General features: G+C 37.4%; 1 protein-coding gene across 1 annotated transcript in view; it reads right to left on the minus strand.

Moving 5' to 3' along the window:
* The window catches only part of LOC306671101 (serine/threonine-protein kinase PAK 2-like), a 368847-nt gene extending 352609 nt beyond the window's left edge, over positions 1 to 16238 (minus strand). Inside the window, exons 1-4 of the mRNA XM_079156336.1 lie at positions 16158 to 16238; positions 14698 to 14815; positions 9710 to 9809; positions 6798 to 6994 (exon numbers count right to left, since the gene is read on the minus strand). Coding sequence (XP_079012462.1) covers positions 6798 to 6994; positions 9710 to 9809; positions 14698 to 14815; positions 16158 to 16201 — 459 coding nt within the window. The 5' untranslated portion in view covers positions 16202 to 16238. The remainder of the gene's footprint in view (positions 1 to 6797; positions 6995 to 9709; positions 9810 to 14697; positions 14816 to 16157) is intronic.
* Between the last annotated feature and the right edge of the window lie 1822 nt (positions 16239 to 18060).

Here is an 18060-nt window from a genome sequence, read left to right on the forward strand (position 1 = left end):
CTATGGTACATAAAAATAAAAAGAACCGGAAGGTCAATCCTTGTATAAATGTGTACAATCCTGTTAAACATTCCCAAGCTATTTAAAAGGAATATTTGAAAACTATTGGATTTGCTGAAACTCTCTTGCTAAATTAGCTATATGCCAGCTTAATCATCCCTAATAACAGATCCTAAAATGGCTAGATTGAACAGTGACTTAAAATATAGGTGTTTTCATAATTGAAACAACCCCTCTTCAGAAAATCTTTGTATTCTTTAATTTTTTATTATTATCCTTAAATTTCTGCATATGAAATTATTTCTAATTAATTGACCCTTTTATAGTAAAACTTTAAGTTTTGAAATGAAGCAGACAACACAGACCATCGCTGAGTTGCCATGTGAGACAGGAGGAACACTTTAATAAATCTCACTGACTTCCTTTAATATTGAAGACACAACTAGAGAGCCTTGCAAATGTATTTTCCAAATGCCTACCTGATTTAAAATGTGGATCCTATACTGTTACCATATTAGATATTTTCTTTTTCTTGATATCCTGCATTTCTGTACAGTAGACTTCTCACAAATAATATATATGTGTATATATATTTCTATATATAAATTCATTTTGTTGCTTTTCTGTGGTGTTGAGGATTGAGCGCTGGGGATTCATGAATGCTACTCAAACACTCTACCACTGTGCTACAACCCCAGCCTAACAAGTTTGTAATTTTAAGAAGACCAATATATTCCTTCATGGATGGTCCTTAAAACAGTGTTGTACCTGAGAACTGTGAAACCCAAAGTCACCAAGATTTTCTCCTGCATTAATTTTATTCTAAGACCTCAAACCTCAACAGAAATTAATTTCAGATTAAGATCTCAAGACTGTTGGAAACTCCTATACATCCATCTGATGGGATAAGCATGGGAGTCCATAAAATACTCAAGCTCAGTATTATAACTGCAAGATTCCACCCTTGGCTACCCCTAATCTCCTACCCACCTTGACATCTGACTCACTTTACTCTTTACTTTCATTTATGTTAATGATCATAAGCAGCCCAGGACTCCCAGCTCTCCCCCAGTATTTCCACCCTAATGCCCAAGTGGCTCTGAACATGCACCTTACTTTCACCAGCTGTGCTTTCAGGGGCAACATTTCTTCTCACCCAACTCTAGGTCTAGAGATAAAGCAAGTGTCTTTTTGGCTTCTCATTGCTCTCTGAAGTCTTCACCTTTCTTTTTCTCTAATATTCAGTCTTTTCAAGACAAATCTACCTTTCCTTGTTTTCAATGCTTACTAAACCCCAGGTCATTCCCTCCTCGCTCCTTTGAGATCACAGCTCTTTGCACTGTTACCTCTCACATTACTCCTGTCCTGGTTGGTGGCTACTTCAATAGCTGCACAGATGCCTGCTGCAGTTCCTTGTCCTCTGCTCTCATGCTCTCAGGAGCTTGCCTTTCTCACCTTATACACTATGCCCTTCCCTCTACCAGGACAGATACCAGCAACCACCACCCTGACCGTGTTTTTGCCTCTACCTCCTATCTTTTGAACACCCAGTACTCCAAGGTCAGCAAACGTCTGACTCCACTGGAACTTAAAATCCCATAGGACTTTCAGTGTCCATTGTTCCTTTCACATGTCCCTCCCATGACCCTCTCCCACTCACTTGACAGCATTTATCTGGCTAAGATGTGCTTACAAGTGTGGACTTCTTTCCTGTATCCATCAGCTCAATGTAGTGGATAAACAACCCTTATCTGCAATGGCTGGCATCACTTACCACTGAGGTTCACTAACCTCACATGGGCTCTTGGTGCCTTCATCAGTCACACTACATCTCCCTACTCCACTGACTCTCCTACTCTCCATTCCTTTCCTAAGACACATGCACTCAGTTGTCATGTCTCCTTAGCTGTCTCTCAGCTGTGGGATTTCTCAGACTTCCCTTGATTTTGGTGACTGTAGAGACTTTTGAGGAGAACCGATCATGTACTACATAATCCTGTGTAGGATACGCCTCCAATACAATGTGTCTGACTTTGGTATGGTTATCTCACAATTATGGGCTTTTGAGAGGAGGGTCGCAGGATTAACAGTGCCACTTTCTTTACTTTCTTTTTCTTCTCTTGTAGTACTGGCAATTGATCCCAGGAGTGCTCTCCCACTGAGTTACAGCCCCTGTCCTTCTCATTTTAAACTTAGACATAGGGTATCACTACATTGTGGAGTCTCGCCTCCAAATTGTGACCCTCTTGTCTTCACTAGCTTGGCCACCATGACTGGCAACACTACTGTTTTCATCACATCATATGAAGGGGACATACTAGCAACATGATTTATGACTGCTCAACTTGACCTTATCACCTGACCAAAGTCTTGTTAAGTGTTTCCACTGGGAAGTATCTCTTCCCTTTCCATACTCTGTTCATTGGAAAGCACTCTATTCAGTCCACACCTGAGTTATCCTCTACTTCCTGCAGGGTAGAGAATCCACAGAAATGTTAGAATTCCTCAGCATGGGTGATTGTTCTCTTTCTTTTCCCAAATGGATTTATTCAATCATTTTTATCAGCATGAACTCAAATATTTATTTTAAATTTCAAGTTATAATTCCTTACAACTGTGTATTGATGATCAAATTGCATCTGCTTTCGTTAACCCTTCAACTTCTGAACAGGCTCTGATACTCATGGATCTTCTTAGATTCCTGGTAACTTGAGAGCACCTGATGCACAATATTCATCCTTCTCATGCAGGATTCCTTTCTCACTGATGCCTGGACAACTGCCTTACCTTTAGGCCAAGGTGCTTTTCCAGATTGAGCCTGGGAATGCACAGTCAAGCTCATACATGACCAGCCCATCTGTGGTCAGCTTCTGGATCTACTGGTAGTTGATGACATATGGGATTTAACTGGTTTCACTGGTGTACAACAAGACTTCCCTTGGAGACAGCAGAAGATGCTGAAGACTAGCTTCTTCTGAGGTATGAGTATAACCATGGTGTAGTTGTGGCCATATAAATATTACTGAAGTGTGTTCTGGGATTAACATCTAAGCTATCAGGGTCTTATTTCTATTATTTGTGAGGTAAAACTGAAACAGTTTTTAATTTAAGGGTGATTAATCTCCAATCATTGAGACAAGACTCTTGTGAGTCTTCTACTCAGTATATGTGAAAGACTATGTTTTCCATGGTGGCTGATGGAAACAGGTACTAACCCAGAGCCTGCACATGGGGCAGGCGCTTCTCTTTCCATCTAGTTTCTCTGAGCTGGGGGTCTAACTATGTTACCCAGACGTTAGCTATAAGATCCCTCAGCCTTCCAACAGGCTGGGACGAGGGTGGGCACCATCTCACCCAGTCCTCGGGTTTGTTTCTAGTGATGGAGTTTGAACTGAGGGTTTTGTGCATGCTAGACACATACTCTACCTCTGAACTGTACCTCAGCCCAGTCCTTTCCAACCTGATCAGATAATTACACATCAGAGTTCTCCTCACCAATTCGTTCTTCACACAATTCTCTATTGAATGCTTAAAGGGGGGCCCTCCACAGGTCTTGGGAAGCTTCAGTTTTCCTCCTGTCACAGGTTTTCCTCCAATGCCCCATCTTGCTTATCTCTATCTGTACATGGCCTGGAAACCAGGGCAGTTGTAGGGTTGATTTCAGTTGCTACTCACTTTCAGACATCACTCTCCTTCATTCATTGTATTCTACAGTGTCTAGAAAATCACTGATTCATATAATGTACTTTCTAGGAGAAGATGAGGTAGGGCTGTTTATCTGGTCCCTCTTACATGATTTTGATAAGATGATGACCGCATTCATCAACTTTTCACCAAAATTACATCTAAATTGATCAAGGCTCAGTCTTCATTTTAATGGAACAACTGTAGAGTCTCCCTAGCACATCTCTCCCTCACTTTTTTCTGTGGATTTCAAGGTATATCTTTATCTAGTTTCTCTTATATTTCCTACCATTCCTTCTTAGTCCCCTTGCAGGTCTACTTCATCAACTCTTAGATATGACCTGCGACAGGGTGCCAGCTCTCCTTTTGTCTGTCTATACCCACTTGGGCTTGTGTCCTCATCCAGCCTTTCAACTTTAGGTAATATCTGTAGCTAAGGAGCCTCAAGTTTCTATCAATCACCTGGATCCCACACCTGCATAACCCACACCCTCATCAACATATCCACTTGATCATCTCACTAGGCTTCCTAATCTTCACGTCTAAATACATTAAAATATTGTCCACTGACATCACAAACAACCGCCAAACATCTCCTCTCTTCTGCAGTCCTTCCCATCTCAACTAAGGAAACTTCCATTTCATCCTTCACCTTCCTTAGGCTAAACTCTTGGAAAAATCGCAACTCTTCTTTTACATAGACTCTCCTGTCAAAATACATGCAGAATCTGATGATTTTTTTTTCTGAACTATATTATTGTTTTTTCTGGCCTTACTTATTACAAAAGTTGCCTAACTGGTCTTCCTTCTTCTCCCTTTGCCTTCCTTGAGAAATTCTCCATAACAAGGTAACTATGTGTGCCTCCTAAAATTCAAGTGAGACCATTTCATGCCTCTACTCAGAACATTCCAATGGTTTCCCCATGTATACAGTAAAAGTCAGAATTCCCATCTGAGATAAAATTGAGAATTCTCACAAAGCACTACACAATGCCTCATTTCCCTGACCACCTTATGTGTATTGTTTGCTCAGTGCACTGTAACTATGCTGAAATTCTTAAAGATCTTTGAATGCACCTGGAACATTCCTGTTCCAGGGATTTGGTAATCATTCTTTCTTCTCCTTGGCGTGATCTTCTCTAGGTAAATAAGCATCACTCTCTTACAACCTGTGTCCAGATTTCTCCACAGTGAAGCGCTCCAAATGCACGCTTTTACAAGTAAACCGGTGCCTGACTCTCTCTCTCTCCCCACTTACCTGGCAGAGCACTTAAAGTATCCACTGCTTTATCCATTCATCTGTGTAAGGGCATCTACATTGGTTCCTGAGTTTAACTAATGTGTATCAAGCATGCGTTCTACCCTCATGTATAACTCATTAGAAAAAATTAATTATCAAAGGTAAAAGAAAGACTTGATTCTTAATGAATTATTCTAATTTACCTTATTGATTCTCTCCTTCCAATAGAATATAGGTACTGCAACAGCAGGAATTTTTGTTGGTTCTCTAGACAACAAATTAAATACTGCCTAGCACAAGGCAGGTGCAAAATTTAATATTGACTTAATGAATACATGAATCTAGAGATTTTTGAAAATTGTTCTGAAATCACTTGAAAAGTATTATATTTGCTTACATGAACTGGAATCTTTGGCAGTGGGGCAAAAAGCATTCAGGAAAGAATATCCAAATCCATTTCCTCTGTTGTCTGGCCTTTTTTTGCTGAGCCTAATACTTTCAAGAGTCAATGTTACACACTCATCAGTACCTCCTTCCCTGCTATGGCCAAATAATATTCCACTGTTCATCAAATGACTGCTAATTGGGTGGTTGACACTTCTTGCTCTTCTGTATAATACTGCTATGAACAGTTGGTGCAAGTTTTGTGTGCACATATGGTATTGCTACTTTTTTTCTTTTTGCAGTGTTGTGGATTGAACCCATGGCCATGTGCATGCTGGGCACTGAACCATTGAGCTACTTCTCCGACTCCATGGACATATGCTTTTCATTCTCTTAAATAATACCATGTTAGTGAAATTGCTATATCATATCGTAACTGAATATTAACCTCATAAGGACTGTCAAATTTTTCTAAAGCACTTATTTAAATTCCCACCAGCAGTATATGTGAGTTCCAACTTGCTTTTTTTAATTTTATTTTTGTAATACTAGGGGTTGTACTCAGAAGTGTTCGTCTAAAAACTATATACACAGCCTGCTTTTTTTTTTATTTTGAGGAGTTTTGGGAGGCTCCCCAGGCTGCCTTAAAACTTGCAATGCTCCTACCTCAGTCTGCCAAGTACCTGGGATTATAGGTGTGCACCACTGAACCTGGCCAACAATTCCAGTTGTCCCACATTCTCACCAGCACTGATTGTTGTCTGACATGAGGTGTAAAGTGGTGTTCTCTGGTTTTGGTTTATATTTCCTTAATAATTAATGATGTGGGGTCACAACACAGGTGGGATGATGGGCAAAGTCCTTCACCTCAACAGCTAGAGTATTTATATTTGTTTAAAATCTACTCTGTTTGAGAATGGACATGAAATGTATCAGTTATACACCTTTCTTAGAGGTGTCATCTTGCTTTCCTCTGTTCTGGACATTAATTTTCAGAGGGTGAAGATGAAAGTTGATAACATGATTTCCATATACAAGGCACAAAGATGTGTAGGAAAGGTCCCTCTAACTTTGTAGTAAAAGCACATATGGCTGGAGGTGTGGAGAACTGGGACATGCTTACATGGCATGTGCCAGGCCCTGGGTTCCAACTCAGCCACACATATACATAAATAAAATGAAAGACCCATTGACAACTAAACAACTTATTTTAAAACAAAGGTATTCAACTAGGGTACACCAACTATGTACAAAGTTGAGACTATTCTTCCATTTACTCCTACCAAGAAACCGTACTGCTTACTAATAAAAATCTATGCTCTTTAGCCTATATATTCAGCTTTATAAATCAAAAGTAATTTGATGTGTAGATTCAAAATAAGGGCAGATTAGGTTTACCTAAGTTTTGATTCTAAATTCTTGATCGATGAACAACAGAAGGAAGTTCTACAAACATCTTAAGGAAAAGTTGGCATTAAATTGGTCTTACCCTTGAGGGGCCTTCCCGGAGGTATGGAGGCTCTCCTTCAACCATCTCAATAGTCATGATACCCAGAGACCAGATATCCACTTTAGGGCCATAACTTTTCCCTCTAACCACTTCTGGTGCCATCCAGCAAGGTGTTCCAAGCACAGAAGTGCGTTTATTCTGCTCAGGGATGTTGTGAGCACAGAAGCCAAAGTCGGCTAAGATACAAAAGCGAAATATCGAGAGTTAATAGTTCTAGGTATGGTTTTATAAGAGAGCCCAGCTCAGGTGACATAATTACATTTTGACTCCTTGGTGCTTTTATTGTTTTTTTTTTTTTTTTAAAGATTTTAATAATAAACAAATCCAAACTGGGATTAAAATATATTGACGATGTTACATACTTCCAATTTTGCTTTTCCTTCCTTCAATAAAGAGCAAATTATTAGGAGGGTTTTAATCCTGAAGAATATATTTTATTCAAAATGTTATATTAAAACTGAAAGAGATTCAAAAAGCAGGGCAAAATCACCAAAGGTGGACACCAAACCAAAATGCACTGAATCAGGCAAAGGTCAAGACACTGAAACTTCTTTAGAAGAAAATAAAGAGAAACTAGTATGATTAAGCATACAATTATAGCAGAGAACATAGAAGAAAAAAACCATATTTAAGTGCAGTTGCACTGTCAAGGTACTTACCAGCATTAATCTACTCCAACTATCTCAAGTAAAACTGAGGAATAGAAAACCTACATTAGTACTAGAGATTGATTTTGTGCAGTATCAGGATGTGTATTTACAGTCTTCCCTTCTACTGTTAAAGCCATTCAATCACTTATGAACTACTGACATCAGGTTTGTAAACTTCAGCCTCTTTTGTATTTACATAGGGATGAATAATAGCTATGAAGTGCTTGATTGCGTTCACCTAACTAGGATATTTTGTAAGGTATTTTTTTCAGAGATCCTTCCATATTAGTACATTTATGTGCCTCACTTAAAACGATATTAGAGTGTATAAATATACCAAAGTACCATTCCTTTACTGTTTGACATTTAAGATAGTTTTAGTTTTTCTGTACCATGTTGCAGAGAATATACTTTTACTAATTGTGTTGCATACATGGATTAAGATATAGGGGTGAATATGAGAAGACTAGTGTTAGGAAAAATAATGATTATAATGAAATGCATGTTTATAAAAGCCCAGTACGATTCCAGGTACCTAGTTAAAATATCTAATCCTCATAATAACTATAAGAAATAGGTTATCCCCAGCACCGCAAAAATAAACAAATAAATAAATAAGAGAAATAGGTAATTTTTTTTCCTACGGGTTGTGGGAAATTTACATTTTCTTTGAATTGACACTTATACATTGAACCACATCTCCAGACTTTTAAAATTATTTTATTTATAGAAAGGGTCTGAGAGAGCTGATTTAGGACCTTGTTATGTTGCTGAAGCTGGCTTTGAACTTTCAATCCCCTACCTCATCCTCCAGTGTTGCTGAAATTATAGGGGTGTGCCAGCAAGCCAAACATGGGTGATTTCTTTTGAATTTATTCATTTCTCTGTGTGTGGATGGGTGGGTGTGTGTGTGTGTGTGTGTGTGTGTGTGTGTGTGTGTGTGTGTTGGAGGTGAATTAATTCCAGGGTCTTCTGCATACTAGGTAACTGCTTTACCATGATCTGTGACATCAGCCACACATACGGGTTTTTTTGTTGTTGGTGGTGGTGGGGGGCTTTTTTCCAGGGATGGAACCCACGATTGCTTGACCACTGAGCAACATGTGCAGGTGCTTTTTATATGTTTTCAGATAGGGTCTTCACTAAGTTGCTTAGGGCTTCACTAAGTTGCTGAGGCTGGCTTTGAACTTGTGATCCTCCTGCCTCAGCCTGCAAAATCACTGGGATTATAGGCATGCCACACTATACCCAGCTCAAGTTATGCGCTCTATTTTTTTTTAAATATCTTTAGCTGTCGAAGGATGTTTTATTTTGTCTATTTTTTTTTTTTTTTTATATGCAGGGCTGAGGATTGTCACATGGCCTCACCCATGCCATGCAAGCTCTCTACCACTGAGCGACAATTCCAGGCCCTGCTTACTATTACAATTATTCTCATTGTCAATTACAGGAAAATAAAGCATTTATAGTTTTAGTTAATTCACCTAAGATCATTTATATAGTAAACGTCCAAGTCCTCAATAAACCTTATCCAAAAATGGATGTGATTATCTACTTACAACTTTCCCACTAAGATAATTCAAAGATATGATCTTATATTTTGAGGACCTGATTGAATAACCTTTAGAGGTTGTAGTTTCATAGTTCTACTTGAGACCTACAGAGGGCAGGGCAGGAATTCAGAGATTATGAACACAGCAAATAAGTTCAGGTTGATTTTCATGACTCTACTGTGTCTCAAGGAGAAAAAACTTTGAAAAGTGGGATATGTCCCTTGTCATCTCTGACATCATGGTCATATAGCCTTCTCCTTGATGAGGCTATACTGTACAAACTCAGATATTGATGAAGAGTACAGTCAGAAAATCTAGTCCAACAGATGGCAGGAACAAATTCAAATTTGTCTCTTCAAAATAGCATCAATGCTATGACAGTCTCAGGCATTGTTTTTTGATATTTTCATTTTTAAACTCCTTAAATATTCTGAAGTTGGTACTACTATACTCCTCAGTGAATAAATGGGAAAAGAGACACAAAGAGATTAACTTGCCCACCATTACTCAGCAAAGAGTAGCAAATCTGCTATTTAAACCCAGTCTAGTTCCCAGTTCATGGCCTTTACCACTTGATTCTTTCCCTTTCCTTATATTAATTTTGAAAAATGTTAACAGAAGAGATATTATATTAAAAAAGTGAGGAAAGTGCAAAGAAAGTAAATGCTTTTCTTCACGTGTTACTCACTAAGTTTCACTGATCCATCCATTCCCAAAAGGACATTGTCACTTTTGATGTCTCTATGAATGACATGATTAGCATGTAAAAACTCCAATGCCTGTAAGCACTGAACAAAAGAAAACACATATCAATGAACATTCCTGAAAAGTCCCAATACCTAGTTCACAGTGTAGTTAGAGTAGTACTTATAGTTGAGCACTACCTCTAGCCCTCACCCAAACCCCTGCAACACTGAACATTTATAAAGAAAAATCTCCTCTCAAATGCAAAGTGCTGAAAATATCTTAATTAGTAGCAATATCCCTGCCATACTCTGATCTCATCTGGAGACCTTATTAGATAACCTCCCATCAGGACTTTTTTTCCTAGTGACTTTTTTATTTGTTTGTTTTAGGTGAGGCCTTTCTGTGTTGACCAGAATGGCTGAGACTGCAGACATCTGCCAATTCCAAGCTGGGGATCAAATCCAGGGCAATGTGTATGCTACACAAATGGTCTACAACTGAGTTACAGCCCCATTCTGTGCCATGGATTTTTAAACTTAGTCTTCAGTGCTCTCTTGTAAAATGATGGATGAGTCCATACAACTTGTAGGCTTTTCAGGTTTAAATGCCTAAGAGCACCCAGTACTTGATAAATAAGCATAAATTCTTTAGAAATTACTTCAACAGTAGAGAATAAACTGCATTTATTTGCACTTGAACCCTAAGGTACTCAGAAGTCTAAACATATGAATATGAGCCCCTGAGAGAAGCAGGTATTAATGAGGGTGGTCTGGTTGCATTCAGTGAATTGTCAAGATGATGAACCAACGTCCTCTTCATTTCTTCTCTGGTAGATTTTATGTTAACCTATATGCACAATCTGGCATCACTAATGAAATAGTATGTTAGTGGTAGTGCTCATTAGTAAAGAACTTGCCTAGCATAAGTGAGACTCTAGGCCTGATCCCCAGACCTGAAATGAACAAAAGAAACAGACACACAGAAAACCACCACAATTAAAAGTAAATACATGGAATGATGTCATTGTCTCCATTTACAACAGAAAACATTTTCTTAAAGAAAGTAAGATTAAATTCTTTCCTTCCTTAACAACAAAAAGAAGATGAGATTTTAAAATTTTCTTTGCCCAATGGTTTCTGAACTAAAAAGGATGATGGTACATTTGGGAATAGTTAGTTGTATTTTATTCTTATTACTATTAGGGTAAAACAACAAAGTCTGCATATTATTTCTAACTAATAAGAATCTCATTCAAAATATTATAATGTAAAATAGAAAATATCAAAGACACTGACAAATTTTTAGAGATTTATGATCCCCCCAAACTGAATAACGAAGATGTACACAATTTAAACACATCAATTGCAAGCACTGAATTAGAAGAAGTCATCAAAAGACTACCAACCAAGAAAAGGCTAGGAGCAGATGGATTCTCAGCCGAATTCTACAAGACCTTTAAAGAAGAACTAATACCAGTACTCCTCAAAGTACTGCAGAGAATACAATAGAGGGTACCCTTCCAAACTCATTCGATGAAGCTAGTGTCACTCTGATACCAAAACCAGACAAAGATGTATCACAATAGCTTCAGAAAAAAATACTTGGCAATCAATCTAACAAAAGAGGTGAAAGAGCTCTACAGTGAAAACTATAGAACACTAAAGGAAGAATTTGAAGAGAACCTTAGAAGATTAAATATCTCCTATGTTCCTGGATAGGCAGACTTAATCTCATCAAAATGGCCATTCAACCAAAGTTGCTAAGGGGATTCAATAAAATTCCAATTAAAATCACAATGACATTCCTCATAGAAATAGAAAGCAATCATGAACTTCATCTGGAAGAATAAGAAATCTCCAATAGTCAAAACAATCCTCAGCAGGAACAATGAAGCAGGAGGTATCACAATACCAGAACTTAAACTACACTACAGAGCAATAAACATAAATGGCATTTTATTGGCACTAAAATAGACAGGCAGTCCAATGATATGGAAGAGAAGACACAGGGACAAACCCACATGACTACAGTTATTTCATACTAGACAAAGGAGTCAAAAACATTCAATGGAGAAAAGATAGCCTGTTCAACAAATGGTGCTGGGAAAAATGGAAATCCATATGCAGTAAAATGAAATTAAAACTCTACTTCTCACCTGCACAAAACTCTACTCAAAAATGGATGGAGGACTTAGCAATTAGACCAGAGATCATGCTCCAAATAGAAAACAAACTGAATAATCATCATGTTGCCTTACGATCACACTTCCTTAACAAGACTCCCAAAGCACAAGAAATCAAAGCAAGAATCAATAAATGGGATGGACTCAAACTAAAAAGCTTTTTCTCAGCAAGAGATTCAATCAATGACGTGAAAAGAGAGCCTATGTAGTGGGAGAAAATCTTTTCCACAAGCGCTTCAGATACACCACTAATCTCCAAAACTTATAAAGAACTTACAAAACTTTACACCAAAAATACAAAGAACCCAATCAATAAGTGGGTCAAGGAACTGGACAGACATTTATGGAAGAAGATATACAGGCAATTAATAAACATAAAAAAGTGTTCAACATCCCTAGTAATTAGAGAAATGAAAATTGAAAGAACTCTAAGATTTTATCTTACTCCAATTACCGTGGTTATTATCAAGAACACAAACAATATTAGATGTTGGTGTGGATGTGTGGGAAAAGGCACACTTTTATATTGCTGGTGGAGTTGCAAATTGGTGCAGCCACTCTGGAAAGCACTGTGGAGAATCCTCAGGAAACTTGGGATGGACCCACCTTTGAATTGATTTATCCAAAACCTAGGTTTGTACCCAAAGGACTTACCATTAGCATACTACAGTAACCCAGCCACATCAATGGTTTCAGCAGCTCAGTTCATAAGAGGTACATTATGGAACCAACCTAGATGCCCTTCAAGAGATGAATGGATGAAGAACCTGTGGTATATATACACAGTTATTCATCCATAAAGAGCAATAATATTATGGCATCTGCAGATAAATAGTTGGAATTCGAAAATATCATGCTAAGTGAAATAAGCCAATCCCAAAAAACCAAAACCAAATGTCTTCCATGATAAGTGGAAGATGATATATATTGGGGGTAGGGGATTGCGAGGCAGAGAAGAATGGAGGAACTTTATGCAGTGGGAAATGAGCGGGAGAGGGTATGTAAAATGGTGCAATCAGACAGAAGTCATTACCCTATGTGCATCTATGATTACACAAATTGTATGAACCTACATCGTGCACATAGAAATGAAATGATGTACCCCATTTGTGTACAATCAATCAATGTGTACTCTGTAAAAATAAAACAAAGAAAAATTCTTCCCTTCCGTAAGTACAAATATGAGTTTTTAAATTTTTCTGTCCCCTATGGACTCTGAATGTACACTAAAAGGATAAATAATAAATTAGGGAAAAGTTAGCTATATTTTTATTCTTATTAATATCAGAGTAGAAAAATAAACTCTGCTCATTATTTCTAAATCGTAAAATTCTCATTTGAAATATTCTACTGTAATACAAGGAAAAAAAGATATAAATGGTATCATCATATCATTTTTACCAGGCGTTTACTAAGATTCTTGAAAAGAATAAAGTCACAGAAAATCCCTGGTACAAAATGTAGAAATAAATGTGTCACCATTTAAATATTTTGGAACTTCAAAGAAGACACAAGTAAATGTCATTAGAACAATTAAACTGATTTCATATCAACTACGAAAAATTTGAGAAAAACAAATTAAGAGTAAATAGATAAAGTCTTGTAAATTTTTGATTAGTTTTTAGGGTGTCAAACAACATTTGTTAAGGGATATAATATGCAGAACTATGAAAGAGTCCTGATTTCTGCTTTAACCATTAGGTGGAACACTTCTCATAATTATATTTTTTTCAGAACGTTGCCATTAATAAAAATAATTCACTACATATTACACAAATTTTATAATTCACTATGTATTATAGAACTGTCTCTCATAAACTTTCTGTTTGTCATTCATGACAATGATCCCTGTGACTTCAGGAAAAGTCATGTCAGGTTCTATGACAATAAGCAGACCATATAAAGCCCTCTTTGTAGAAAAGTTAAAAACACACAGATGAAACACTTGTTGTTGGTTAGGACTTGACTAATTAGGAAAATTCTTCTAACATAAGCAAACAATACATCAAGAATTCATTAAAAAATGTAAGGAAACAACCAATTTTTTCAACTTCAGTGAGCTCAATGAAGCCAGAATCAGATATAATCATATTAAAGTTAAACATATGTCTTAGATTGTCCGTTTTAGTTCTAGTTTCCAGTTTGGGGAGTGGGAGAGGATGGGGGGTGAGAGGTGGGGTACTGGGGATATATCTAAGAGAGATTTTACCACTCACTACACCTCCAGCCCTTTTTATTTTTCTTTGGAGACAGGGTCTTACTAATCCCTGAGTCACTGGGATTATAGGCATGTACCACCACATCTGGTGAGGGGCTTGTTTTTAATAGCATCCCCATTGAGTCTCAATTTGCCCTGTCTGGATGGTAAACTATGGTGGTGTCTACAATGAGATTTACCTGTGAATTTATTTCTTCAATGGCCTTAACCAGGCATGCTTGTAATCCCAGTCCCAACTGACATGGGGGTGGGAGGATTAAAAATTCCAGGTCAGCCTAGGCAACTTTGGAGATTACATTAGAATAAAAAAAAAAAAAAAAAGATGAAGGTCGAAAGGACTAGGGATGTAGCTCAGTGGCAGAGAGCACCTGGTTTCAATTCCCAGGACCACAAAAAAATTAAAAAGGGCCTATTCTTCATTCCCAAGTTATCCTACACATGAAATGCTAGAAATGGCATTTAAGATAAAACAATATGAAATTCCTTGCAGAAAATGTGTATGATAAATATTGCCTCTTCAGAAAACCTTTCCTCCATTCATCTCTTCCTCTCACATTACCCTACTTTATCCAAAGTAGAGCAAACGTACCTCTCTGCACACAGCAGCAATCTGTGCTTCAGACATACAGGTTTCTATGATGACATCAGTAAGTGGCCCACCAGAAAGGTACTCCATGACAACAAACAAATCATCTCCTAACAGGTAACTAAAAATAGACCATGAAAAACATATTCACATTTTAAGTTTTCTAAATATGTGGCACTCTATGTTCAAGAGTTCAAATGTTAAGCACCATAAGAAGAACACTGGAGAACTGATAGCTGGAGACCTAAGAAGAAAACTGGAAAGTTTCTATGTAACAGCACAAACAAGTACTCAGGGGTCATTGTGATATTCATTATGATTTTTATGTCACCGTTTTCCCATAATAATTGTCAACGTGTAGAAATAAGACTTTCCCATCCAAAATAACCCTATCACATGGGAGTTATTGGTCTTCTTTTGCAGATATGCTGACAGAGGCTGGAGATGTTAGCTAGCTCATATGAGGTCACATAATGATTGACAGAATCAGCATCTGAAGTCAAGTTCTATGGATTCCAAATCCTATGGCTTATCTTACCCATTATTCTATGCTGACTTAAAATATTATTTGAAAGGAAGAAAAATATACTTGAAAAATTGTTTCTATGAATGCAGGTCCCAGAATTAGGGATAAAGTACCATAATAGTTTATCATTTCTCCATCCTAAACAAATTTATATGTGGAAGAAAATTTCCTGTAACCCCCTAATAAAAACACTAGTATCATTTTTTACTACTCAACATTCATTCATAAATATGAAGACTTTTCTAAATAATTGAATAACATACTTAGTTTTCAATTCTGTGTTTTGTCCTTTGTAAAGATCAATTTCTAAATTACATGCATTTTTGTTTGAGGAGGGGCACATACTGGGGACTGACTAGGGGGCATTTGAACACTGAGAAACATCCCCAGCTCTATTTTGAATTTTATTGAGAGACAGGGTCTCCCTGCCTTGCTTAGTACCTTGCTTTTTTGCCAAGGCAGGCTTTGAATTCATGATCCTCTTGCCTCAGGTTTCCCTGTCACTTGGATTACAAGCATGAGCCACTGCACTCAGCCTACATGAGCTTCTGATACACATGTACAGTTTTCCCATGAAGAACAGCATTGAAATACAAACTCTCCTAAAAGGTTCAGAATTGTGTGCTAGTCACACCTCTCTGCTTAACACATAAATCCCAGTGGACCATTCCTTAATGTTTCTGCTTGTGATCATTTGAAATGAATATTCACACCATCAGCAATGTCCTGCATTTAGCTCCCTTCTCACTTACCAAGTAATGTCCTTGTCACAAAAGCACCATCTCACTTGGAATATCCTATTTTCATCTATCCTCTTTCCCCCTTAAGTTTACTTCTCAAAATTGACATTGTGAAGTAGCCAGCCTCCATCAAACCAAGCGATTACGAATTTCCACATTTTTATCCCAGTGCTTAAAAGAACCTCACACATATTTACCTGTCTATGTATTGTACTGTATTTCGATGTCTCAGGTTCTTCATTATGAATAATTCATTAAGGACCAGATCCTTTCTTGGCTCCTTATTTAATTGTATCCACTTTATGGCAACCTATAATGGAAATAGAATTGAATAAAAACCATGGTTTTCCTCATTCTTTTAAAAGGTAACCAACACCAACTAGTTAATAATTAATAGTAACACGTTGTATGTAGTGAGACCAGAACTGACAAAAAGGAGTACTTCTACATACACACTGACTATTTTTACACTACACACACCCTAAATATTTTCAGATTGTTCTGCAGTGGATTAACCAACCTAGCTTCAGTCCAGTGCCAGGGACTCAGCCTCCTTTTACTGAAACCTGGGAAAATATTTTTTAATACTTGCTGATTCATGACATAATTCCTTCTTTGTTCCCCCTAAGGTGAGAATGGCTATCAAATTATTTAAATGAATTCCTACATCATATCCAACTTTAAAAATACATTTCTATTGCTCTTGGTTAGCTTTATCTAGTTTTTCTCTTAAAGAGAAAGCTAATCTAATAACTGGAAGTATACAAAAGTTGCTACCTTCTTTCCCAAACACACATCGACAGCAGTGAAAACTGTACCAGAAATCCTAGGGGGGAAAGACACAATCAGAGTTAATGTTTATAAATCACTACCATTTATACTATCCAGAGACTTCACACTTCCCACAACTGAAAAAGGATCAAATAACACTTCACATGTAGAGTCTTTGTTTGAAGAGTAAAATGACAGTTTCTTTCTTTCTTTAGACAGAGAGGAAGTAGGGCTTCCACAAGGCAGGGATCCCCAGCATTTAGAATCTTCAAAACAAAACCAGGAAAGAAAAGCAGGAGGAAATCCTTGTGGCCAAAACCTTTACTGGAAATATTTCAGGCCTAAAATATTATAGGGAAAAAAGATAAAAGAAAGAGTAACATATGCTCATGAATACAGAGCCCTGCTGAAGAAACAGAACTGCAAATAAGCCTGAGAATTCCGGGTACGCCCTTTCCTATGACATTCTTCCTACACCCAAGGGTAACATGTATCGGGCGTTCGTCCTGTGTTTCATGTGCATCCTTTACATGCACCATTCTCTACTTTGAACTATGAAGTTTCAGTTTCGCTATTTATTCTGCAATTTCCTTTGTGAATTGGCTATATGCCTGCCTAGGAATGGTGGAATGAGCCTGTAAGAGAACTGAGGAAGCAGCTCAGTGCTCAAGTGCCTCAGGGTTCAGTCTCCTGTAACTTAAATAATGAAATAAATAATGAATCCATAAATAAATAAAGGAATTCACCTGGATTTCTAATACCTGTCTCTCTATGTAGGTAATATTTATTCAGTCTGAATTATTCAATATATAACATCTATTACCACGTTCAAATTATTCAGGTAAGTTTCAATATTATTATTATTCATTCTTCACTGAACTGAATTTGTCAAAATGAAACTCATTAGGAAATTTCAGAAATTCTCATTCTAAAATCCACTAATTCTCTCTAAATCCACAGAACATTTTCTAGAGATTAGTTACATTAGGAAATCAAGATACTCATTTGATTTCAAGGAATAGAGGAAAGAGATTAGTTGGTAAACTTTGAAATCAAATTATGGAGCAAAATCAGACAGACAGACTCAAAATACTAATCCTAAACCTAACCCTTCCCCCCACCCCTCCCATCCCTCTTTTCCCTCTATACAGTCCTTCCTTCCTCCATTCTTACCACCCTCCTTATCCCTAACCCAAAACCTAAACCTAACCCTAACACCTCCTACCCACCATTATATGTCCTCATCCGCTTATCAGCGAGATCATTCGTCCTTCAGTTTTTTGAGATTGGCTTATCTCACTTAGCATGATATCCTCCAATTTCATCCTC

The sequence above is a fragment of the Sciurus vulgaris genome (genome assembly GCF_902686455.1).
Source record: "Sciurus vulgaris genome assembly, chromosome: 10".
Classification (NCBI taxonomy): domain Eukaryota; kingdom Metazoa; phylum Chordata; class Mammalia; order Rodentia; family Sciuridae; genus Sciurus; species Sciurus vulgaris.